Here is a 26,077-nt window from a genome sequence, read left to right as displayed (position 1 = left end):
AGTGTAGCTGGTGGCAATGTGATCTGCTCAACACTGATGGGCTGGGAGATTGCCTCTCATGAATTAAGTAACACGTGTGTAAAAAAGRTACTTGACATGATGTTAGATGACTGAGCTGAGATCCAGGTGACCTACAGATACCTGCAGAGGGCTCTTCATGAGGAGAATTAATTATTTTAAATGCAGCGAAGCTTCAGTCTCTTACAGGTGAATAAAGCAATTCAGTAACAAAACCATCCCAGTAGATGGTATAAAATATAGAGATTCTTTAATTGAGGTAGAGATGAAGTGAACTCTGACCTTTACTGCTTGCCTATTGTCTTGATCTGTGTCCRTATCCTTTCAATAATCTTCTCTACAGTCTTTCCCCACAAGACCTGGAGGTGCAAGCAAATGAGGTCTCCCTCTGACTCTGATGAGTAAAATCTTCTCATTATTATTTGCAAGTTCTTTTTTCTCTTGTGTCACTGGAAAAAGGTGTCACTTTGAAAATATGTTGTTACCCTTGAATCACACCTTGGCTACAAGGTGAGCACAACAAGATGGCCAGGACAAATCTGGATATCTGGACTGTTGCAAGTTCCTGTCTCCTTTTCCCTGTCTCAGTCACCTGAGAGACTCAAAGTCAAATGAAGGATCGTACTCAGTGCTTACACTCTCTGATGTATTTGGAGCTCCCCATCTTTCCAAAACAGCTTGTGCCCATTTTGTTAAAAGGGATTGGCACCCTCCGSTAATCTCTTCAAGAAACATGGCCTGTGCAAAGTTAGAAGAAAAACAGGCAATCTCTTAGAGTGAAAGTAGCTCCACAAAAGGAAAAGAGAACAGGTGATTCTGGGATCGGAACATGAGTAACATGGAGAAATCTTCCAGTTGTGAAGTAAGGAAGAAGCTTCTGAATCCATCAGGAATGTAATTAGCTTTTGCCACACTGTTGTTTTCTTGAATATTTTTCGTATCACTTTTATTTTTACCAGACCACYGAGGGACATGTGGGGAGACCAGTGTTTTGAAGATGTTATAATCTTAAAAGACAAAGTGTAGGCACATATTAGTGAAAGGTGGCATACTTTGGGCTAGTAAAGGCAATAAATGATAGTCATGATTTGTACTCATTCAGCATCTTTAATTCAAGGATCTCAAAGCATTTTGTAATGAAGAGTTCATTGAGACACTCAAACTCTCTTGAGACATCCAAGCATTATGAACACCATTTATAACAGCAGGGTGCAGGATCAGACTGGTTAAGAATATTGCTGAGGATAAAGCTCAGGAATCCTGCCCTCCAATGCTATGGATGTTGAACCCAGCTCCCACTCCAGTCTGAGAAGCTGGGTTTTTTTACTGTTATATATATATAATCTTTTAACGTTAAGCAAAATATGTAATCTTCATATAAGTCATTGGTGTCCTGGGAAGTGTAATGGGCCATGTCACAGCTGACTAAAAGTGAGACTACAGATAGTGGGTTAAACACATTTGGTTAACCATTTGTTTGCTGTTAGAGTTTTCACATGAAAAAACCTTGTGTTAAAACCTGTCGTGGTGATGGAAAGTGATGTGATTTTAGGTTTCTTTGTGTATTAAAAGAGAAACACAATTTGCATATTTTAAGTATCTTTTCTAGCCTATTCAGGCATCTGGCAAGAAAGCTATATTTAAACTGTTAATRCAGTATGAATGCAAGTTTCACATGCAAAATTAGTACCACTAAAATGGTGAGATTTATTTTTCTTTTGAAACAAGTGATGCCCCGACACTTCTGTTTCTGTTACCTGATAAGGCCCCGCAGCTGGGGCCGTGTGTTTTTTCACTGGGTGCCGAAGCTGAACCACAGGGCAGGTGGTGTTGGTGGCAGAGGCGCCGGGTCCAGCCCCGSTTTTGGGGGTGAATGGTGGTGAGGGAGCTCCCTGGGGCGCTGCGGTCGCGTGTGCGAGCCCATCATGCCGTGTCACTCCTCATTGTCTGTGGCTGAGCTCCGCCTTTCTGAAGTGCTGTGCAAATGAAAAACTTAAGAAAGGGCAAAGCTCCATTATTTCCTTGGATTTTCAGGGTGCTTCTGGAAGGGTAGGCTTTGGAAGGAAGGTGMTTCTTTCAGTTGTTTTGATGTGGCAATGAATCATCTGGGCGAGCTGTACACTGTGTCAGCGAACACATCTCTTTTCATCAGTATGGATATTAGAGCATTCCCATTTTTAGTAGGTTTGCCTCTGTGCTTTTCCTATTAGCTGGGAATACGGCTTGGTTGGTGGCAAGACCGTGAGCCCCACGCTGGAGTGCCAGTCCCTGCAGCCAGAGTCCCCACAGCTTGGTGTCTTTCAGTTGTGCCACCTTGGACTGACACAACAGAGCCCTGTACAAGTCTTGAGGCTCATCACATGCAGGAAGCACTGGATGGCACTGGGCACCCCAGGATCTGTAGCCAAGATGTCAAGAATTCAAACTCTTGAACAGTGCAGCTTGGGTCTCAAAGCTTTGAGACTGTTTTATCTCCTGTGGAAGTTAATGGCTCCTACTCTGAAATGCCCATTTTCCTGTTGATAGCAGTAAATGTAATGYTTAATTAATGCTTTGAAGACCATCCTGGAAGCCCACAGCATTATGACAGAAAGAGGAGGGGAGTTGCTAAGCAGCCTGTAGGGTCTTTACTGCTGGTCATGATCCATGGGACTAAGAGAGTGCTTGACTCTGAGCCCAGAGAGATGTGGCAAGGCAAGCAGCTTAGAGCAGAATAAAGCCTTTGATCTTGAAATAAATAGACGAGTAAGCATAGGACCTCCTGATGTAATTTTATGGAGCAGACTAAGCCAAAAACATAGGGCTGAAATGATGCCATCTCTTTATTTGCATATGGGTATAATGATGATGCCTCAGTCTCCATCTCTATTCTACCATCCAGCTGTTCCTTGAGTTCCTGGCTTTTTTTTAAAGTACCTAAAATGTTTGTTACTAAAATAAGTGGGGTTAATGGAAAAACACAAAACAAAGCAGCCTGCTCCYCTTTTCATATGAGATAAGCCTTGACAAGTAAAGCATATTTGTGTAATGATAGGGCCAAGAGGCCCCAGGCAAGATCAGGCACTGCTGCATTTGTTTCTGTGTATACATTTAAGCACCAATGGGACATTAAAATGTAGTATTTTATATGTGAAATATAACTTAAATCTCCTGTTTCCTGAGATAACATGTAAAAAATTTATTACTTGGAGACCCAGCCACTGTTTTGTTTTTTCTAATGAGAAATAGTCAGTGTTGCTCCATAAAAWTCTAGCACATCTGCTGTTAACCCAGAATATATAAACAGTCCGCAATGTCCAGCAGAAACAAGGACTAGCCAGAATAGCAGTGGAAGGTGTCATTTAACACAGTCATGCTCAGTGCTGAAGCAAGAAGCAGATGGTGGTATTTACAGAGTATCCAGTTTTTATAAAACCTAGCAAAAATAACTAGCCCTTCCARATTCAAAACATTAATGAGAATATGAAGAATAGCAAAAAAAGCTACTTGGTCGGTTTGCATATAATAGTGTAAAACAATCCAAGGACAAAACAGTGTTCATTTGTTACYATGCTTGATGTTTAATAAAATGTTCTGTCTATGTATACTCACATCGCAGAAGCTTGGACATCTCTGCAGTCAATGATTAATTAAGACAGAAATATTGTTAAACCCATTTTACAAAGTAATTAGGGTGCATGTATGGTGATCCTGTTGAATTCAGTATCACTACAGAAAGACCAAGATTTTGGGTTCGTGGCTGTAAGCTAAAAGCTCTGCTCCAGTGAGTCAAAATAGACATTTGTATGAGCAGCCTGATTTTCAGAAGTCCAGGAAACTTCTCAACTCTATACTGATTTTGCATTCTGGCTCTGTTGTCCATTAAAATTATCAAGATACCTCCCCTTCTTACCTGTCTGCATCCCAGTTTCACGGTGTAAGAAAAAAGAGACAATTGTGCAAAATTGCAGGCTGTGAAGTTAAAACAGAGGAAAATACTTTTATTGTTATTATTACTCAAATTCTGTGTAGCTTAATGCCACAGGAGATCACTGAAACTAAGAGCTTAGCAGGATTAGGACAGGCAGTGTGCATGGATGGCTAAGTGAGGATACAGTTGCAATAATGAAGTTTAAAAATAAAGAAAAATATCCTCTAGAGCTTTGAAGCAGTTACAAAACTGTCCTATTTCAAAGCCAGGCAGTGTTAAACAAATGAGGGCTCTKCTGCCAGAGCTGCACATTCTGGATTTCTGGTTTGCTGTGGAAGGGGATGGCAGGGCAGGGAGGCAGTGAGGGAACCTGTAGCTTGTCCCACCCTGGCATGTCCCAGAAGAGCCCTCTCTCCTGGCAGCACAAGATTTGTGATTTTGGGCTGGGCTGGAGGGCACTGTCTGTCACTGGGTATCTCCTCATGGAAGGCAGCTTCTTCAGAGGATTTTGATGAGTTATCCTCTGACCAAGAGTAAACCCAGGAACGTGCGTGTTGCATGAATCCCAGGCAGAGTCGTCTTTTCAGGAATCTGTGTGTACTCTGGSAGCTGTAACCTTTCCCTGGAAAAATAAATCAAGTATTAATTTTTTTTTTTCTAGCATATCTCCTCTGTGAAAGTTGGTCTTAATTATAAACTGAATTGTACCTGTAGGCAGTCTTGATACTGCCTTGGGAGCCCAACTCATGAAAGATGTGCAACTATGGTGGATTTCTTGCTCTGAAAGTTTGCAATTGTTTTGGACAGTCAATAACTTAAACAAAAAAGTGTGGTCTTTGTCAAACCATTGAATAAAAAATTATGCTGCAATRCTATTTAACCGATGATGAGTTTTGGTGAGTGAAGTGAAAGGAAAGGACTATATGCAGATCAGCCAGGAAGAAAAAAATGAAGAGAAAGTAGCTATCAGTGAAAGATGTTTCTGGCTGCCTTTCAATTCCAAATTGGGCTAATTCTACCTTCTGAAAAGAAGATAATTTCCACATTTCTCTAACTKGGAACACGTAATTGAAGTTACTTTCTCTCAGAGAAGAAGCTTCTTCTACAATATTTCCAAATGGAAAAGAAAAATGACCACATATAGTGTATTCTGAATGATGATGCATTCATCACMGCATCTTCTTCAGATGTCTTTGCARATTTTTCACTGCAATTTTTGTCCATTTGGCTAAATATGTGTGGATGTGGAAGGTTCTTGTTGGTGATTGCACTACACTGACTGCAGAGCTCCCTTTTCTGGGCAGCCCTTACATCTGAGACAGGTCTGGAGCAGAAAACATGTGCCAGGGAAGCACTGAAACAAGTATCAGCTTCATGCACCAAAATAATTACRCAGTGATTCCACACGACTGCTTCTTTTGACCTGGCTTTTCAGGAACTGAACTTTAATAAGGAAGATGAGCCAGATGTTGTTTGCAGTGTTTTGATAGTGGCACAAGCAATTAGCTCACTTCCTTTGTAGCATGAAGATATTTTCTGCTACAGCRCTTAACCCTGGGAGTGCTGGTGTTTTCCTCAACATCCCAATTAAATGCACAGAACTAAGTTTATTTAGGAATACTTTTGCACATGCACATGCTACTGCAATCATCTCCTCTTCCTGAGATTGCTCCTGCAATCTTCTCATCCCTAAAGCTGCTTGATGTTTGATGGCAGTACCAAAGGAGGGCCTCAGGTGCCTGTGCTTCCAAAGCATAGTCCCTCCTGACAACTTTTTGCTGAGCTCTTTTCCATTTTCATGGGTTGGTTTATCATCCCTGATGCTTCTGTGGTTAGACAGACAGAGTGGTGCTCAGGGTCTGCAAGTCAGTGCAGACCCCATCTTGAGCTGAGTCTAGCTAAGGAAGTGGATATTTGTGCGTGGAGGCATCATGGAGAAAAGAGAATGCATGAAGTTAACTGTGGTGTATCAGGCAGCAAATTGAATTTCTAGACAGCCTTGATCGTTATACACATCAAGAGAAAATAGAGGAAGTTTAATATAAACAACAACACCACAACTGTTTTGCAAGGAAAGCCAGAGTTATATTTTTACCCTGACCTAACAAAGGAGGAGGAAGGAAACTGTTTTGCTGAAACAAGCATTTTATATTGGACTAAGGATACACTTTTCYCTCTATGTTTGTGTGTGTGCATGTCCCAGCAAACTCAACAGCACGTTCATATGCATGAAATGCATTTTCCTGGAGGCACAYAGTCAGCATGTGCCATGGGAGGAGGAAAAAGATGTGCCTAGCACTACTTAAATCCTGGTCAGAAAGGCATAGCATTTTAGTCAAAATAAGTTAAAATGTCTCATAACATTGTGGTTGGTATTTGTTATTTCTGCTGACATCAGGTACTGGATTAGCAATCTGCCTGGTTTGGAAAAGTGCAATGCAGATAAAATATGAGAGCGGCCTATTTATTGTGTGTATGAGGCAGCATGGCCTCCAAAACCAGAGAGAGTCAGACAAAACTGAAAATCTGCAGATTTTGGTCTTTTGTTTTAAAGGCCTAGTCCAAGCCCTTATGAATTTGACATGGCAGAGGCTCCCTGATTGGGAGGTGCGAGCAGCCAGCATGGAAAAGAGGGAGAGGCTTTACTCRCCTCCTGCCTGGGCTGTCCTGCCAAAGCCTGGCTGTGGTGACCTGCAGGTGCAGTGGCTTTGGGCTGCAGAGTGTTCAGCGTGGGTCTGAAATGCCAGGTACAGCCCCAGTGGGCTGTGTGAGAGGCTGGAGAGCACGGGGCTCCCAGCAGCCTGGATGCAGGATTGATCTTTGCCTTAGGGCCCATGTGTGATGGTGGGCAAATTGCTTCAGTTCTGGTTATGTCACTGCCCTTTGCTGTGAGCAGACTGGCTTCTGCTTTCTGTTTTGGTTCATTTATACTACAGAGCTCAAGGGTAAAGGCAGTGTTTCTGATGGTGTCTGGACAGAGCTCAGCATCTGGAGATGACCAACAGGGGGAATACAGGGATGGGGACCAGCATCAGCTTCAGACTGCCCTGTCTTCTCCATGCAAAGTCTAGGAAAGGCATCCCTGTTGATGGGATGGCAATGGTCWTTCTTTTCTGCATGGAAACTGAAATAGGTACAATACCTGGAATGATACTTTGAGAAGCTCAGTTGCCAGATTGATTTCTCAAGCTAATAAATCCTTGGCTGCACTTACTGTGTTAAAATACATGTTCAGACAAGATTTGTGATCAGCTCTTAGGAGCAAGAGAGCGAAGGGAAAAAAACATGTTGTTTCAAGATTAAATGTTTTACATTTGACACCTTTAATTGACTTATTAATAAACTTTTTTTTTTTTTAGGATTATACTATATATTATTTCTAATTAGGTGGTTGTAGAGTAGCCCTTCTAAAAACAGCCACAAAGCACTGGCCAAGGCACTCTGGGTGTTCTGGGTCAAATTCCTGACTCTGCTGATTCTAGTCTTATGAATGGCTTTATCCACGCCAAAATTATGTATCCCACAGAGCTGACACTTACATGATATAGAAGGCAAATGCAAGTGCATCATACTGCCTGCATCTCTGTATTAAAAAGTAAGTTGTGATAACCCAAACACATCAGCATAGTTGTATTTGTACAGAAAAAGTTTACTACTCTCTGTGTGGACATTCTGGATTTCCAGGTATTCAACAGCTTCCTCAGAACAACTGCTAGTCAACTAGAATTCCTGGAGAAATGCACAAAATACTTAAATGTTGTTCAGAACAAATCCATAAGAAAAAAAAAAAAAAGATCTCTAGGAAAACCTGAATGTATGTTAGGTCCAATCTATATTGTCAGTCAGGGAGGCTGAATGCATGCAAAGAGTTCTTGCACATCCCTTCAGAGAAATTCATCCAGCCTTGGGATTGTTCCAGGTACACTTTTTCCCCAGGGGACTGTGCCACTCCTCTCCCYTGTGAACTGCTGCTACTCTGCTACGGAGTTGTTTTTGGGCAGGCAGAGGGTGCAGCTGCTGTGTGAGTGTGTGCACAGCAAATCCAGCCCTTCCAGGGWGCACAGGCACCTGCTGAGGCCAACAAGGGAGGAAGCTGATGGTACAGCTTAGCATGGATCTTAAAAAATGAGTATGACAGGGTCAGGAACATGCAGGTGTTTGGATTTGGAGAGTGGATGATTGAAGTATTATTTCTAAGTGCTGTTCTGAGACCTTCTCTACATTGATTGATGTCTCATTTGAAATCTCCTTCTTGCCTGAAAGAAAAAAGCATAAAAGTATATWGTTAAATTCTCTTGAAGTGCAGTGCTTTAAAGCTGCTTTTCTCTGTTGAATATCACTGGCTCAATAAAGATTCATCATGTCAGATGTAGTCTTTGTAAGTGGTCAGTGTATAGTTTCTCTAGTGATTTTACATTTTYTTGCTATTTAAGTAGTTATGGAGCATGGAAGAATGCTTCCTTGTTTCATATCAAAGGTCCAATGCTTGATRTAGGCAGCAATTAATCAATGAAATCACTTGCTTTACTGAAATGATGTGTTTCATAAATAAGTTAGTTYTCATATGCAAGTCTTTCAAGAAAGCAGTGCACACAAGGAGAGCTGGTGTCAGCATTTTTTAATCCTGAAATGACCGAGTTTCTTRTTATGGACACCAAACTTAGCTTCTTCTAAGAAACTTCTAGGCATAAGGCTATTTCTAGGCTTCTCACAATATGCCATACTTCGGGTGTTTTCCAGGGAGAAGACCCCCTGAGACAAGCTGCAAATACTATATGCAGCTGTTGGCATATGAAGGCCCAAGAGATCTCCATTTCTACACATATATTAAAACTTTTGTGTCTCTAGTACTAAAAATCTGTGGACCAGCTCCTGATCTCGCTGTTAGCATCAGGCTTTGTATCAAAACAAACAAGAAGAGAACATAACTAGCATCTTGGGATTATCTGTCTTTGTCCATATACTCTACCACTGTAGGCTTGTCTGTTATGTTGTGTAGTTAAGTGATAGCAGCTTTTACCAAGTCYAAACTTAAATGCTTCCAAAGCCTTTTTCAGTTTTGGAAAACGTTTCTATCAAGTTATTYTTGGAATAATTTTCTCCTTTATTTATTATTATGTGCTACCCAGTAGACATCTAATTATGAGGCACAGGATGCTTCCCATTCTAGGAGGATATATAGCACTTYTCTGGATGTTCTTCAGGTCCATTTTCATTACATTAAGTGAGGTGTTTACTTGCTTAAATCCCTTGGGTCTTAAAAGAAAGAAAAATAAGACAAASAATGAAGTTCAACATTGAACAGCCAATACACTCTCTTACAGTGTGTGAATGCTTTTGTATCACATCACAGCCTGTCCCCTTTTTTTTCAGAGTGGGTATCCAAGCTCTGGACCTGCATCAAGCACTCCTGCCTTCMGGCCTGAGGATGAGCTGGAACATCTGACCAAGAAAATGCTGTATGACATGGAGAATCCTCCCTCTGATGACTACTTTGGTGAGCCATGTCACAAGTGTCCGTGTCTTCTGTATTTACTGGGTTCAGTAATGGGAGGCCTTACAGCTGTGCTGGTAACGTAGTGACACTCGTGTTGATGGATGTGTTTTCCGTGCTTGAGCTGGGAGTGTAATCATCCATAGGAATTCCTCTGTAATTTCAGCATAAATCTCATGCTCACTCACTGTATGTTTATAGTCTTTCTGGATATAAAGTTGAATTTTTCAGTGTCTGGTTCATTTTCACACCATCTGTCCCCACCTTCCAGGCTACCAGTCTGAATTCAGGTGTGGTTGCTGTCGTGCCTGTCTGCCCCATCCCTTCTCATTGCAGCTGCAAAAAAATCTGGCAGTGTAAATGTGTTCTGCTTCCAAGGCATGGATTTTCRTTTTCTGTGTGCTGGAATAGATGAAAAGGAAATCCATTTTGAGTCAATGAGGTTGGTTATACATGGGGACCCAGAACTGGGTCCAACAAGTATAAGTAAGAGGAATCTGGAGYAATCAGTTCATAACCATCTCATCTTCCTTGCCTGGAAAAAGATGACAATCTAATTTCCTTCTTAAGTGGTATAGAGTACAGTTATCTTAGGCATCTTTTAGAATTATATCTTGCCTTTACATGAAGCATAGAYGGTAAGGCCTCTGAACTCTGAATTGAAGTCATGAGTCTTGGGTACAATTGATCATCTGCCCATGTGCTTAGTTTCTTACAGGGTTAGGTAATAATGTTATTATGAAATAAACTGGTACAGTTTTTCGAGTTTAAGACTGGGACAGGCCATTCATTTTGTGTTCTTTATTTCACCATTTCTTTAAAACTTCATTTAGACTGCCCCCAGGTCAATTTGCTGTGTAGTTTGGTTGGACCAAAACATTTCTGGCTAAAAGAATTTTTTGTGGTTTGGTTTAAYCAAAAAGCAGATAGGACCATAACAAACAAGGATCTTCCAGTTGCAAAGATCTAGTAATAAGAGAAGCTCAACGTGTTCTCATCAAACAAACATTGCCCTTGTAGATGGGGTTATTATCAGTTCCAATCCTCTATCAGTATCTTCTGCCTTCTGTGGACTGCGCCCTAAAAATCAAAAATCTTCTYTGTAAACACTGATAGTCATCATAACTATCACAGACCTGAGGTGTGAGCAGGAATGGCAAACTGAATAGAAAATAGCCATGAAGCATTTTCTGTGTTGCTGCATTTGACTTCATCTCTGCCCGTAGCCATCTGGGTTCACTCCCTGATGTTTTAAACACGAAGCAACATCCAAATAAACATAAGATATATTTAGCCATTAGCTGGGTGGACAAGAGGGAGAAACTTTCTTTCTGCTCCCTTCAGGCAAATGGCTGAAGTCCTGAAGCATGAGATCTGATTACAGCAATTTTCTTAATGCAGAACTGTGTGGCAGGAGTTGGTCGATGGACCARAGCCCATCCAGTTTTCCTTTTAGCCCAAGAAAATAGGCAGATGAACAAAGAACTTGGAGATTCACAGCCTCCAAGGTCAGAAAGGACCTTGCCTTTATACTGCCTAATGTCCTTCTCTCAGTTTCTCCCTGAAACATGATTGAATCATGATTTAAAAAAAAAAAAAAAAATAAAGATCTAATCTTATCTTAAAAACTTCGAGCAATTGTGAGTCAACCACCTACCCTGATAAGCTGTTCTAGTGATTAATTTTCCTCACAGCCCGGAAATTGCTTCCTGAAGTGAAGCTTTAGTTTTGTTTACYGCTTGTATTTATGAAGCTGAAATGCTTGGATTTTGCAGACTAATATTGTATGACTAAGATGGCTCGGCTCTGTTTGAGAGGGTGGTACAGCAAAGTTTCTTCATCCAAAAGGGATKCATAGCTGTGAAAGGTTTGGAACATAAAGTCTCTCAGTGTTTAGTCGTCAGGTTGGCTATCAGATGGGAGGTCAGAGAAATGCCATGCCAATAGTCTTAATTCAGCAGGAGATGAGAAAATGGAAAGGAGGCTTCAGAGCACTCAGAAGTTCTGCCAGTGTTATTTATATGAACAATAGCATGATCAAAGATGGAATGATCATGCATGATGCACAGCAGAAAACTCAAAACAACCTTAGTGCTACCCTGGACAGGTTTTGTGTAATTACAAACTGCACCTGGTTGATCGTCTGATTTCACTGAGCGTGTGCCGCTAAAGTTCATCACTGAAGTGGTGTCCAGCCTTGGCATTCCTGATGTGCCAAAGAACCACGTGTTGGGCTGAACATCTCCTCAGCTTTCTAAGCCTGCTGTGCCCCATAAAGCCTTTTGGGAACATTATTTATCGAACAAAATACAGAATGCTTGTTATGGTTGGATACAGTCAAAGAGGTAGGCTACCCTCATCTTGTAGGTTTGTTCCAGCCCAGCCTCCTCCCCGGTGGAAGATGGTCTGTGGAGTCACAGTGGATGAAGATTTCTGATATGGCAGTGCAGGCTGGGAGTTTCATACTAATTCTGGCTATGTCAGAACTAAATACCCATCTCTACTTGAGCTGTCAGCCAGTGCCTTTCAGTAACTTTGTGCTCATGTGGAAGGAACAAATTAAGTGTGGGAGGAAAATAAGAGTCTTTCAACTTTGGTTGACTGTCTAAACCAATATCTCTACCCTTGTTCTTTAGTYGTTTAGTATGGTAGTGTGGACTGTACAGGATTCATATGGCACATTGATCAAATAATCCGAAAAAGGACAAATGGGCAGAGACATTGACTCTGATTTGCATTAAATATCTTATGCCTGAGGTCTAAATGCCATGGTAATTGTAGCATACCAGATAGCTGTCAGCTAATCACTTTTATTAGTTTGAATTTAGAAAACTGGATTTCAGCATATTAAAAGTTGGTTAAGAGCAGATAGATTTTGAATTGAGGAATCTAATTAACCTTGCTAGAAAGCTGCAAGGCGTTATATTAAGTCATGAAAATAATTTGTTGGAATAATTACATTTGAACTGTCAGGCTGGAGAAAGGTCATTTTACTTGGTCCTCCAGCACTCTGGGATCTTTTCTGTAACCAACTTCCTTTTGCAAGTTCACTCATCATATCTCTGATTTTTGATCAAGCCRTCTTGGTTCTGCAGTCAGCAGAATCTGCCCAGCAGTGGGCAGAGTGAAGGTTGCTTGGGAAGGAAGAGGAGTAGGAGTTTCTAAAGTTGTCTCTTTGCCCTGGAAATGCTGTCTGGTGCTGCTGGCAGACTCAGTGAGCTGAGCTCTGGAGTAGGACAGCCAGCACTTCCATCCAGTCTGTGCTGCTGCACCTCTCTGCAGATTTGGGTGGAAACACTGAAGATGGTTTTAGAGTTGGGAGAGCTCTTCTAGGCGGTGGTTGCTCACACAAACACATGCAGCTGGCAGCAGGGCATGGATCACACTGCTCTCCTGGGCAGCCAGGGAGTGTGGTGGGAGCCAGGAGCAGCATGCTGGRGACACTTGGGAGCAGCAGGATCACAGCTGGCAGCTGTGTGTGTCCAGGACTTACCACAGCTGCATGGTCCAGTCACTGGGGAATCCTCTAGCTGSCTGTGGCAAGGCAGTTCTTAAACATGGAAATATCACGAAGCATAATAATAGAAAAAAAAATCCTGTGAATTTTTAGGAGTTAAATGTGCATGTTGGGTATTCTAACTTAACTTCGTTAAGACCATGCTACTACAATAAATATAAGCACCCCAATCCTTGGTGTATGGCCCCTCCCATCCTCCTGTAGGTTCTGGAGTGACTGCTCCTGGGAAGTCCTTGGCATATCAGCAAATTGAAGTCTTTTAAGTCTAAGCTGCTCTTCCTTCTTTGCTGATGATTCAGTTGCTGATCTGTGGTAGTTGGCTGTCTTTAATCAAATCCCTTTTTATTAGAAAGGATTCCCAAATGTCTTATGCTCTGTGCAGTAGGGATAGTTTCTCTCTATCACAGCTCTCCCTGTTGATAAATATGCTATTGTAGACAGGCATGTCTGATTTGTTTGGAAAAAATAATACTTAGTGGAGTGGAAATTGGGTAAGGTTGAGGGAGGAGAAATGGATACKTATAGGAGATTAAAATGAAACTATCAAAATTGTTTGTTGGCCGCCATGGGAAATTACAGCCCTTGATTTTGCATTTAAAAAAARCCAACCAAATACACACAAAGATCACAACTGTTCTGGACCACTGTTTCAAGTCTTACAGAAAGAAATGACTTCTGGCAGCTTATCAGTCTCTATGACCATGCAGACAGTGCTGATTAAGACTGGAAAAGTGCCATGGGGGCCCCTGATCTCCTGTTGCCTTCTGGACTATGTCCCAGCTGAGTCACTCCCCACAGCAGTTTCCCTGACTGGTGGGAAGAAACTCTCATTGGTATTTTACCATAAATGCTCAGAGCTACCAAAGAACCACCAGTTTTATGTACTGGATAATGTAGCATCTCCTTTCCTAGTTCCAACACGCAATAGGGATGCACATGGGGAGAAGAGAGATGCTAAAGTTATCCTGTGGGAAATACTCAGTTTGCACAGTACAGGAATCTTGCTTTAACTCTGAGSTGATAATTCAGGATATGTAGGTTTTTGATGTGTATTTTTGGTGTGCCTTGGCTTTGACAGTGGGAGARGTGGTGCAGAATTGGGTTGAAGAGCAAGGCCAAGAAACAGGAGGCTTGACTTCCTTATCTGCTGCTCATCTTGACCTCTTGACCTGTGGCTGACTATTTTACCTTTTAGAACTTACTTTTTTCCTGAATTTGCAGGAGGTGATTTGCAGCAGCAGTCATATGTGTGTCCCCCATGGAGAAGCCTTCATCTCCAATGGTTCTTTGAGATACCATGTTAAGATTAAAGAATGATAAGTGACACCATCAGCCAAGGCTCTGCCAGTCTTTCCCATCGTGGGCTTGGCATCTCCATAAGATTCCAATTCATAAGCTATAATCCTTCAATAGGACCAGAGACCTGATGTCCAAACAATGTTGAATGTGTTCCCTAATTTTACTTGTTGAGAGGCAGGACAGGGGTTAGCAGATAGCAGTCCAAGTAAGGTATGGGAGAGAGTGTGGTAGAGTCATAGTGGGTGCAGCTGAGGAGACACKCTGGATTGGCCAGGTATGATTGTCCACTTCCTTTGGTTCCTGGTATCTTTGTTTCCTTTGACATGGCTTTGTGAACTGAACTGTTCTAGGCTCTCTAAACTGAACATGGTCTGCTTTGCATTTCAGTCTTGGTCAGGCATATCTGCAGCCTCTACGAAGCACGAGTAGCCTCGTGGTTTTGTCTGAATTACCAACAGAAAAAGAAACTGAAAGTTGTCATATCTTGCYTGAACTCTTAGATCTGTTCTGAAAAGGTTATCATTAAAAGAAGCATATTATTATTACAAGAGCATAATTACATTGTAATTTTGCCATGTAGTGTGATGTGTCATTTGTCTAAAGGCAGGGGTTCTGCTGCAAGATGGTGTCTGTCCTCATTTGAACAACATCTGGGTCAGAAAATAGTAGGTTAGACTTTCAGCAACTGATGAGCCGACAGTCATTTTCTGTTATGTAACCACTCACAAAAGCAGGAAGAACAGACATATAATGGGGACCCTTTTCTCCATTGTAGTTCAAGTCATTATTTTTTATGTTCAAGCCATATTCCAGCATTTGCACACAGGCTACAAAGCCTGGGAGCAAGGTCTGCTCAAGGAGGTCACAGTGCAGCACCATCAACATCCAGCGGCCCTCTTGTGGCCTGCCGCAAGGGGAGTCACCCTCCCTCTGCTCCCCAGGGGCTTTAATTATCTTGGTAAATGGCTTTCAGAGCCTCTTTCTTCAGTCTCACTTCTGCCAATACTTGCCACCCTTGTCTGGCTTCTCTGCGGAGAGTCCTGTGCCTGCCGGTGTCCTTGCACAGCAAGTGCAGGGAGAGTAAAGTTACAAAGATAATCTCAATGCAACCTAGAGGGTGAATTTTGGCCCACAGTTCCAAAGTAAGAAGAGAAAAAGAGCAGGCTGGTGAGTGGTTTGGGGGCAAAATATACCATATCTACATGCATTTGTCTCCAGCCGTGGGAAAGGCAAGAGGCTGTGAGCTGGTCTAAGTTGTTTCTCAAACATTTGGAAGACTAGAAATGGATGCAAAAGTTTGATTATTCCTGATGTTGATCTAATCTGTGTCTTACTCTGCAATAATTATGGGAAATGTATATTATGAAGCCAAGCACCTAGATCTTTTTACACCAGGGGTCTTCGCCTTACAAAGGCTTGAGTGCACATCTTTTAATGAAGATSCAGCAGATGTAGCAGTCAGGAATGAGAGTAGATTGTGCTCCTGTAAGCCCTGAGCAACTGGTACCCACATGTGCGAGGAGGCAGGAGACTCACCTTCCYTTTTTCCTCATCTTATCCACACAAGAATGGTCAAGACTTTGCATCATGAATGTTTCTGAAGCAGTCTCTTCAGAGACCAGCACTGCTTCACAGATGGGATCTAAATCTCGCATCAAAACCACAATTACCCTTTGTTACCGTAGGTCATAAAATCCCAGCTGGAACAGGTAGCAAGCAGCATGACTTCCTCTGTGTTTTTAATTCCCTGGTTWAGCTTGAATTGCTGGCAGTCAACATAGACATGTTCTTACTTTTAAACAGAACTGATTTTTGATGCAGAAGTTATTTAATGGAGAAGAAGTTCAGCATACCCAAGTAGCACTTTATCAAAGGGATTTCCATGATCACCTGTATGYTGTGAAAGAGATATGGGTTTCAGGCCATGAATGGAATTAGGTTTATCCCAAAAGTTAGTGAATAAAACCTGATAATTTCCTGCTGTCTTCTAAGAGGAGTGAAATGTGATAATGAAATTCAGAGATGTGTCTTTCTAAAATACAGCTGTATTCTACATGATTCTTCAGTATGTTTAAAAATTAACTTAGCCATATGAAAAAAAATAATCCATCAGGGTGGTAGATATTTCTTTTATTGTTTGAAGGCCCTTAATGTGCTAGGAGCTATACAGAGGAATAGGAAAGCTCATGCTCTTTCAGAAAAATCTTTGAACAATGGCTATTAGCCAACCCCCCAAATTTAGTAGTCATACATGAAARCAAACCAAATCTTTCTACCTTAATTTGACAAACAGTTTAAAGACAACCCAGCTTGTTCATGACGAACTTACAAAGTAAAGTAAACTGTCTGTGGACTGAAATGGCTGAAGAGTTGATAGTGAGCCATCAAGTCTTCAGCTGCAGTTCATTAGTCTGTCGCTAACTCAGGTCATTAAGAAAATGGGATCTACCTGCTGGTTATSAAATGAGCTGGGTGGGCTCTGGGGGCTCTCAGTGGGGATATCATCACCTGACTAAAACCCACAAATTGGCCTGCTGGAGGACCCCTGGTTGGGAATCTCCTTGGTCAGGCCAGGAGCTGACTGTTTGTCTGGGACATGCATGATGGAGAAGGTTGGTTCTCCTGTTTTGTGGAKATGAGTACAACCAGGAGTTTCCATCCAGGTATTTTGAGAGGGGGGGCGTATGTATGTGTGTGTCTGTGAATGAGTGAGAATGTTTTTCTGGACTGTAGTATTATAGAAATAATTTTCACTTCAGATAGAACTTTTTAGAGTGTTTTAAGCCTCAAGACATTCTTTTGTCATGACTTGTAGTTAAGCTGTTGAGCGACAGGCATTCAGTTTTGGAGCTGGAGTTGGAAACCCTTCCAGCCGTGCAGTCCTGGACAAATCTTTGTCCCAGTAACAGGAAAACAGTTTAGTTTCTTTGGTTTGAGTTAGTTGTGTATATGACCTGGTAAAAATGAACCCTTTCTTTTGCTTTTTAAAACTGTAAACAGCTCACCTGTTGTTTGAAGCTAGATACACTAAATTTGTAGTTTGTTCCCATGTTCCTTTAGGGCTCCTTGTGCTGCAGTAGCATCCAAGACTGTGGTCACACTGTATCATGTGCAAATTAAACATGGAGTGGGAACATTGTGCATCCCTTAGAGCTCCGAAACTGAAAATATGTCAAGGAGCAGGAAATTACTGTCCCTAATTTACAAACGAGAGGCTGACTGGCAGAGTTAAGATGACTCACCCAGAGTCATGCTGAGATCCAGTAGCGAAGTGGGAATTGAGCCTAGAATTCCTCCAAGTTCCATACTTTGCTSTAAGCTGTGGCCACACTCTTTATTTTATGTGAAAATCAACCCAAATGGACTTGTGAGCCTTGTCTGATAAGAAATCACAACCAGTCTGAAGGCTCTTCCCAGCATGCAGAGCAGAAACCCTATTTCCCAGGGTTAGTAACAAGGCTATGAAAATAAGAAAGGGGGGGAGAAAGTGCTCCAGGATCACACTTGATCATTTTAACTGCTGTTAATATAATATACCCACTAATGTTATCACACTTCAGCATTTAGATAGTTCAAGGCTATTAGGAAAATTGATAATTCACCATCGTAATCTGTTACTTTCCACTCTAGCAATCACCGTTCCATGGAAGTGGGGCACAGTGTGGCATTTGTTATTTCTTTTTCTGGTGGCATTTGTCTCATGCTGTCTTTTTTGATAGGGTGGTTTGTCTTTTGCTAGTAGCTTTTGGGGGTATTTTAGTGTCATTAACTCAAAATGAGTTATTTTCAGCAGGGGGAAAGGACAGATTTTATCTGAGAGTGAAATGTGGTAAAAAGAAGAATTAAACAGGACTGTCTCATTTGCTGACTGTTCTCCAGCCTCTTCTCTTCTGATGGAAATGCATCAAAACTGTTCGGCTTTTTTTTTTTTTTTTTTTTTTTTTTTTTTTTTTTTTTTTTTTTTTTTTTTTTTTTTTTTTTTTTTTTTTTTTTAAGGAATTGCTTTGACTCAGATTCTGTGAGATGAATCATAACCCACTTTCTCATCTGAGATATGAAAAAAAAAAAATTCCAGCTCTGCTGTCAATGTCAGCATAATCAATACAGAGTGATTCTCAGTGGTGCAAAGAGGTAGGGGAGGATTAAAAGAATGAAAATAATCAAAAGTAGCCAAACTTTCCTGCTGGTTTTAGTAAGCTGCACTGTTTTCATGTCTCCAAATGCACCTTGCTGTTCATCATGTCATGAACACGTGTTTTCATGTGTCTGGCTACAAGTCAAGGTCACAACTGGTGCTCAAAAGGCAGGAGACTGTCATCTCAAACTGGCAGGCAGATCACGAGAAGCCAGCCCTGGCAGACATTTGGGATGCTACAAGCAGCCAAGAGTAAACCTGTTTTGATTTGTGAAACCTGCAGTTCAGATGTCCCCTGCCTGGACTGTGCCAGCACAGATTGTGTCAGCCGAGCAGGAGAGAGTGGCAAAGCAGCGTGCCTGTCCCATGGCCCTGACTGAGCCAGCCCCATTCAGAGAAGTGGGAAGTGTCAACAGCAATAGGATCACTGTGGGTGCTCCCAGAGATGGGAGACCACATCTGATACCTTGTCATCAGCTTTCATTTAGGGACTTGCTCATTTGCTATTTTTTGCCTTTTTTTTTCTTGTATGTCTGCCAAGATATGCACAGAGATGTAGAAATAATTACTTCTGGAAGTGTGAGCTAAGAGTCAAACCTCTGAAAAACTYTGTCCACAGCACCAGGGTCAAAAGKGGACAGYRCAGGTAGTGACRTGAGTTCTGACAGTGGACAAAATGTGTCTTCCCATTGAACACAGTGGTTCTGTAAAACACCCTGGCAACAGCAGACCCCTTTGTGGAGAGTTTAGAGGTGCAGATACAACCATCTTCCCCAGCTTAAGACGCTGCCCACTGCTAAAGACAGCTGGATGTGAGATGTGAATTATTTAGACTGGTAGATCCTTCCAAATCACTGTCCCAGCCATGCTAAACTGTCTGTTGAGAATGGTGAATCAGGCTGTGTTCACTTAGCAGCAGTGTTGAACTTTAATATACAATTTCCTCAACAAATTCTTGTTCCAGACCATATCTTGAGAGGTTAATAACTTACTATCTGCTCAGTGCATGTTCTGATTCTGTCTGTGCTGTCAGGGGCAGGCTGGGCAGATGATGTGCTGCATTCTTTGTGAGTGCAGGTTGAAAGAAAGGATACTTTTTGCGGGGGGTTTTACTTGCTTTTGTCGTCTTTTAAAATTACACTTGAAAAAAACCCAGCTTTTAAAATGTCTCTGTTTCCTCATTATGTGCTCGCCATGAAAGGCAAGTGAATTCAGCATCTGACTTTCAAAAAAGCTGCAGAAAGCCTGAAGCCTTTTACCTTGAATTTTCACTTGTGTTCATGAATGGCTGGGACATGACAATATTGACTTTCCACTCTTTTCAGTGCAGAGTTTGTGTTCACATGAGCTAAGGAATTATGTCTGGCTGRGCTGGAGGGAGACATTTAGAAAGGACTGTAATGTGGATCCTTTATGTTGTGCAGTAGACTGTCATATGAAGCTAGCTCTTCTGGCCAGGAAAGTCCTAGCAATCATCACTGCAAACATGGAGCTAATTCTTATTGTCACATGTTCTTGTCATCTCCAYGAGCTGGGCAGCTGCTTCCCATTTCTGTCCATGGCTGAAATTAGTGAGAATCCTAAAATGCATAAGTAAATGGGAGTGTGTACGTACATATACAGTGCAGGATACTACCTGGAGTCTGATTCTAATGGCGTTCCTTTCTTTCCCATTCTCCATCTCACCATCTCTCATCAACTAATCCAGCTCTTGATGCCTGTGTGGGTCACGTGAAGTGTGACTCTCTCCAACACTGGCAAATCTGATGTGTGTGTTTAGAAGGGGAAAGAAGATGTGGCTGGAGGGCAGGGGAAGGTATGGCTACAATCACAGWGGATGTTAGGGTGGGGCATTTTGAAAATATTCCATAGTTTATCTGTATATGCCTAAAACCATTGTCTTCTTCTAAAGGTAAAATGTCAAAGGCTTCAGTGTGCTGTGCTCGTGTGGTTCCATTAGGCCATAACTGAGGCTAAAACCACCATAACCTCTTATTCTACRTATACTCAATTTCCATTCAAGGCAACTAAAAGGGGAGGGGAGCGAAAAATGGAAGTTGCTCATGGTCAGATTTATTTCTGCAGTTTCTTCACAGGCAGATTTCAAAAGGTGGAGGAAGTGGAGCATGTGCACTGCAGATGTGCACAGCTGGTGCATTGCCATCTCCGTGGCATCCCTCTTTCAGAAGGGTTGCTGAGGAGATCCACAAGGTCTGTGTCAGTTTTATGGCCAGCTCTTAGTGAAAGCTTGTCATTTGAACTCTTTCAGTCTCTTTCTGCCCTGCTGTCTCTAAATTGAGTGAGGAATGGAAACTGCTCTGTTCACTTGTGCAGGGAAGAGTCACATACTTTCTTGAGGACTTAGGCAAAAAACCTCACCAATAATACAAGTTTTAGGAGCCTCAGCAGGAGGGTCAGAGATAGGCTTTGGAGAAGAGGCCACCCCCAAATTTAGGGCAGAGGGGCACTGCTCCTCTGGGGATGGAGATCTGTGCCCTGAGCTGACTCTGGTCATGCCTGGTCATGAGTAAAGGCTTTTTTGTTTATAAGGCCCATTGATACAAGTGTGGCTTGGTCTTTTAAACAAAAACAATACTTTATAGAAAGCCAGTTATTCTTGATATCTTGGTGGGGTTTTTTTGTTATTTCTTTGCTGATTACAGCAGGACATTGGGTGAGGAGCCATAAGTAAGCTGGTTCAAGTCTACTAGACTCCACTTCCTTCTGTTTGGTACATCTGTAAGGTGTTCACACACAGTCTTGCTACCTGTTGCTCTTTGCAGCACAACTTTCAGGGAAGAAAAGGTGGCTGACCTGTGGCCWTGTCCTTTGTAAGTGCTGGTACTATGAATATAATCTGTTAGGCAGCAAGTAGGAATGGTGTGCATCCAACAAATGTCTGATTATAAGAGCTGTTCTGGCCCAGGGAAATTGCAGAACAATTTGACCAGAAGAACAAAGAACATTCCACAGGATGATGTTTTAGAGCACGGTCTAATTGTGACACATTGTGGCTCACATTTCAGTAGGCTGACTGGAAGATGCTCCAACTGACATCAGCTTGGCTGGAAGACTRGCTGAGTAAATATTGCCTAAACTTTTAGGATATTAGTGTGTGCAGTGGCTTCATGCTTGTGCTCTGGGGACAGGGGAGAAGAGAACAATACACAGCACAAATGACACTGTAAAATGAGATATTGTTTCCTCATGGCAAGTTACTAATTTTGCATCACTCTTAGTGAGGAATATCCCATGGTGACCCTTAGTACCTCAGACAGATATTATCTGCATGTAAAGAAGTTCATAAGTCTTTAGTCTTAGATTTCCAAAATGTCTGTCTGTCTTTTTTGTTATGGAAAGGTTTCTTTGACCTTCTCATGAAGAAATACTGTAATTCAGGATTTTTTGCGGGTTTTCTAAAGTTTGGACATGGATCTGAAGCTTATCTTGAACATTTCTGGAGTATCTGGTCTAGACCATAGTTGTAGATTCCAATGAGCTACATTTTTGTAGGTCCTAATCTGTGCAGAGGATGCTTAGAACAATGGAACACAATGAAAGCAATTTCCAAAATGTTTGAAGTCTCAAACAGCTGCATTGAGTCTCACATTGCTGCAGTTCTATTTTGAAGGCTTTTCTAAGTTGTGGCCTTTCATTGGGACAAAAGTCTCCCACACTTTTTCCTATACTGGAGTGTGAATAATAGCTTCCCTGATCTACCCATCACACCTGACTTTGTCAGCATAATAAAGCTGCATCATTTTATGTGCAAATGGAAACCAACTGACTTAAACCAGTATTGGCTTTCTGGATGTGGTCATATAAATTCAAAAGAGGTTGACTAAGTTCCATCGTAGAAGAGTGATGAGTAGTACTTTGAGTACATCTTTGTAGATGCTGGTCAACATCAAAGCCTTCTCATGGAGGACTTAAGGTGAAAGGACAGTCTTTAATCATGATAAGTRTGGATCAGTACCCACAATTCTCATRTTTCCTGCTGTTAGTCAACAGGCCTTGGAGTCAAAACCACTGCCTCAAACAGATCAGACTCAGTGCCACTAAAGAGCTTAGCTTTATGGTGTGAGATTTTTTTACCTATTGTTTTTAAGCCTTGCTAATTTTGAATCAAAAGCTGTAGGARTGAGAGTCACACATGCAATTGTGCAGATGGATTTTTCACATACTTTCTTTAAATAAAATAATAATTGTWATAAATCTGTAATTCATATTTTGCGCTAATACATTTGTAATCGAGGCCAAGCAAGAAAACTTTCACATTCTTATGCAGCAATCTCTGAGAGTGTGACARTCAGGTGAGAGCAGTGGTCTGTGGTTGCTTGATATCATAGTGCTCCATCATGGACTCCAGATGAAGCATGTGACACTGGGAGGTTATTTTGAAATRAGAGAGTTATCACTATTGCTTTCCATCTACCCCAGCCAGTAAGAGCAGGTGCCATGGCCCAAAGGAGGAGCAGAATTGTAGTTATTGCTTAATTACATCAGTCTAATAAATATGGTGTCACCAACATCAAATGACACTTTAAAAGGACTTTTGCTCTCAATACCAATCTCACATTTGAAGGTTATGACATGTGTGGTCATTCTGAATAGGAACAAATATTGAAAATTCCATGCAGAATCAGAGTGCTTCTCCATCCCAAGTTGTAAAGTTCCTGTTACTTGTCCAAGAGAGTAAACAAATATTGGACCTTGTACCTGATTGGAAAGTTCTCAGATTTTGGGGTGAAGAAGGAAACCTCTGTCCAGTAGGTTGCTTTAATGAGAAAAAAGCATTAGTTCATTCCAGCTACTGAGAAATTTGCAGTGATGGAATTAGTTGCAAGGAACAGTGGATGCTCTGCATACAGGTGAGGTGTTTTCCAGTGCCTGAGGGGTGAGATTTATGGCAGGGCWGCTGTCAACACACAGACAGCGCATGTTTCAAAACAGCATGGAAGCTTTGGGCTGGGGCCGGATTGTGAAAGGCAGGGTTTTCAAAAGACCTTAAATAAATGAGGTGCTAGTTGAAATTCGGTGTGATATCTTCTAATGCAGCCAAGCACCTTTGAAAACCGCAGGCCTTAAGATTGTTGCGCCTGTGAGAGCTGCCATTTGTTCAGGACGCTACTCTTTGTCAGATCCAGCCTTTCTTCACTTTTTTTTTCTTTTTTTTTTCATTTTTGGCAGTGGAGAGACAGGTTCCCTTCCTGTTATTTTGGGTTTTGTCAGATGTTTTCCCCCAGCAGGGGGAAAAGCATGCAGGAGGAATTCCAGGTTGGTAGGCCAGAGCCAGTGGCACRGGAAGCATCTCTGCCTCAAAATGTTGCCGTTACTCGGGCAATTTCATCTTCCCCACAGAACAGAGCCTTTGGTAAAAATCAGTTCATGCCACCACCTTTGCAGTGATGCCACGAGGCAGAGACAAGGTGCCAAATACCAGCTGGAACACAGTCAGGCTATGGAAGAGTGAATTGAGTCRTTCATGCCCAGCCATGGATGTGATTTTTGGCTGGGCATGAGTCTGCTTAACACCCTGATGGTGCCTGTCCTGGGCTTGTAAAATGGATTGGCTGGGCAAGGGGACTGAATTGGTTTGAAGTGACCTTGTGCAACATGGACACAGTTGGAGATGAAAGTCTTGGGGAAAAGGGAGCATTGTTTGCTCTGTGTTTGTTCCACACCTAACACCATAGTGCTGTGCCCCTTTGCTTGGGCTCCTTGAGCCTGCTTTCRTGCTAGAAGTGGCAAACCCAACCATAGTCCTTTGGGAAAGTGGTAAAAGACAACTCATTTTTTGACCTAGACATAAAGGCTGCTGTCTGTATCAGTGTGAGTTTTAGCTGGTCCCTTCTGACTGCACTCTCAGTTCAGCTGTGTAAGAAGTCTGAGAGCTCAGGAGAATCTGAGCTATATTTATTYAAGGTGTGCTTGCACTGAGTGCATGAGCCTGTGGACAGTCGGTCTCTGGTCCCCCCCAGCTGAGGAGTGGGTGGGAGAAGCTGCATGAACCATTCATTTCACAACAAGCCCTTGAGGAGAGCAGCTCATCTGGCCTCCAGCTCTGCTCTGTGTTACAGCCATCGCTTACAGACGGGGTCAGATGCAGCATAATTTGCCCCTGAAATTACCCTCCACTGCTCTCCCAGCGAGGCTGATCTCTGAGTCAGGATGGGGGAGGCTGGGACAGCATGCTCAGAGAGACACCTGCCTGGGGGCSCAGACAGCCGGGCAGAGCTGCCCCAYGTAGCTGCTGCCTGGGGCTGCCACWACTGGCACCYCCAGTAATGGCAAGGTATTTTTTGTGGCTTTCCAAAAGAGGAAATTTCCTGAAATTTGGTGCAGAACAAGCCCAGTGGGCCAAGGGATAACTCAGGAAATGCTCCCGGGTGATGGTGAGAGGAGGAATGATTTCTGCCTGGTATCCTGCCTTCCTTTYCCTGCAAGAGATTCACACAAGTGTGGTTGCTCACCTTGTGTGCTATCGTATATTTGGTGTTTTCACTGTCCAGGGTTTACCATGCAACATGGCTTTGCAAGTGCAGAGGGAGTGGCTCAGTGGTTTTGCTGTTGGGATCACCAAAACTGCCGAATTTGTCTGATCTACAGCTCAGCCAGCAACTGTTCCCCTTTCTAGGGTCCTTCCTAGGAGGGGTAAACCTGCACAGAATCAGCTTTGGGATAAACTGCCCAGAGAAAGGTTTCCTGCCAACTCCACTAGGACTTGGCTGATAGCTTCACCTTCACCAGGGCTTCAGTAGAGAGTTGCTGAGGTTGTTCCCTGGATGCCATTTATTGGTAACATCTCACTAAAAAATAAGATTTCAAAATTATTGATGTGTTCCAAGGAGAACAGTAATTTTTGTTTTAGAAACTCTCATTTTTACTATGAAAGTAAAATAAAATAATAGGTTTCTCAGCTTTTGAAAGCATGGGAAAGGCCCACTTTCTTACAACCTTACAAATTTTACCTCATTTTTATTTTGGAGAAAAAAACAAAAAGAGGTTTCTATGTCTCTTGCTTTTTTAACTTGCTATATGCACTGAGTTTGCTCTGAAGGAGAGGAGTGACGGCACAGGAAGGTGGGGGACTTCTGTGAAAGTATGATTTTTTAAATTTTTTTTTAAACCAAATGAAATTATTTCACTCCTTAGTTAAATATTTGTTGGCTGRGTTAGTTGTTTTTTCTTTTGTGCAAATCAGGGCTTTGAAAGTCTTATCCCTGAACACAAACATGGCTTTAATTTAGAAGAATAATTATGACATGTTGCTTCATTCAATCCGACACTACACTTGCATCTTAAAGCTACTTTTTTTTTATTTTATTTTACCATACCCATGCCTGGCTCAGCCCAGGCTGGGAGCAGAAGGGAAGGGAAGCCGGTAGTGCCCAGCACACAGCAGGGGCCATGGCAGCGTGTTGGAGAGCCCGGGAGAGTCGGGGCTGGAGGAGGAATTGCTGTGGCTGCCAGGGACACCCCCGTGCCTGGCAGAGCTGTGCTGACAGCTCGTTCCTCTGCTTCCCCTGCCCGGCTCTCGAGTGGATGCGCAACTGTGGTCGCTGTCATCTGGCAGCTTTCATCGGCTTTAAAGGAAACATTTCTAAAGGAAATTGAGTGCGTTTTACTCTCTCCCTTGCATTTCCTTGATCGATTACCAAAGGGAAGAATGGTTCCTCTCTCTCTCACTTTTTTCACCCTCTC

The 26,077-nt window shown here is 42.3% G+C and overlaps 1 protein-coding gene across 1 annotated transcript in view; it reads left to right on the top strand.

Annotated features, from left to right (window-relative positions):
• The window catches only part of LPP (LIM domain containing preferred translocation partner in lipoma), a 196,099-nt gene that overhangs the window by 117,438 nt on the left and 52,584 nt on the right, over positions 1-26,077 (top strand). The window contains exon 5 of the mRNA XM_057376614.1: positions 9,302-9,425. Coding sequence (XP_057232597.1) covers positions 9,302-9,425 — 124 coding nt within the window. The remainder of the gene's footprint in view (positions 1-9,301; positions 9,426-26,077) is intronic.

Source organism: Malurus melanocephalus, unplaced genomic scaffold (assembly GCF_030028575.1).
Source record: "Malurus melanocephalus ecotype Western Australia unplaced genomic scaffold, MMel_1.1 scaffold_284, whole genome shotgun sequence".
Taxonomy (NCBI): domain Eukaryota; kingdom Metazoa; phylum Chordata; class Aves; order Passeriformes; family Maluridae; genus Malurus; species Malurus melanocephalus.
The sequence above is the reverse complement of the archived record's forward strand: the minus strand, read 5'-3'. Positions and strand labels throughout refer to the sequence as shown.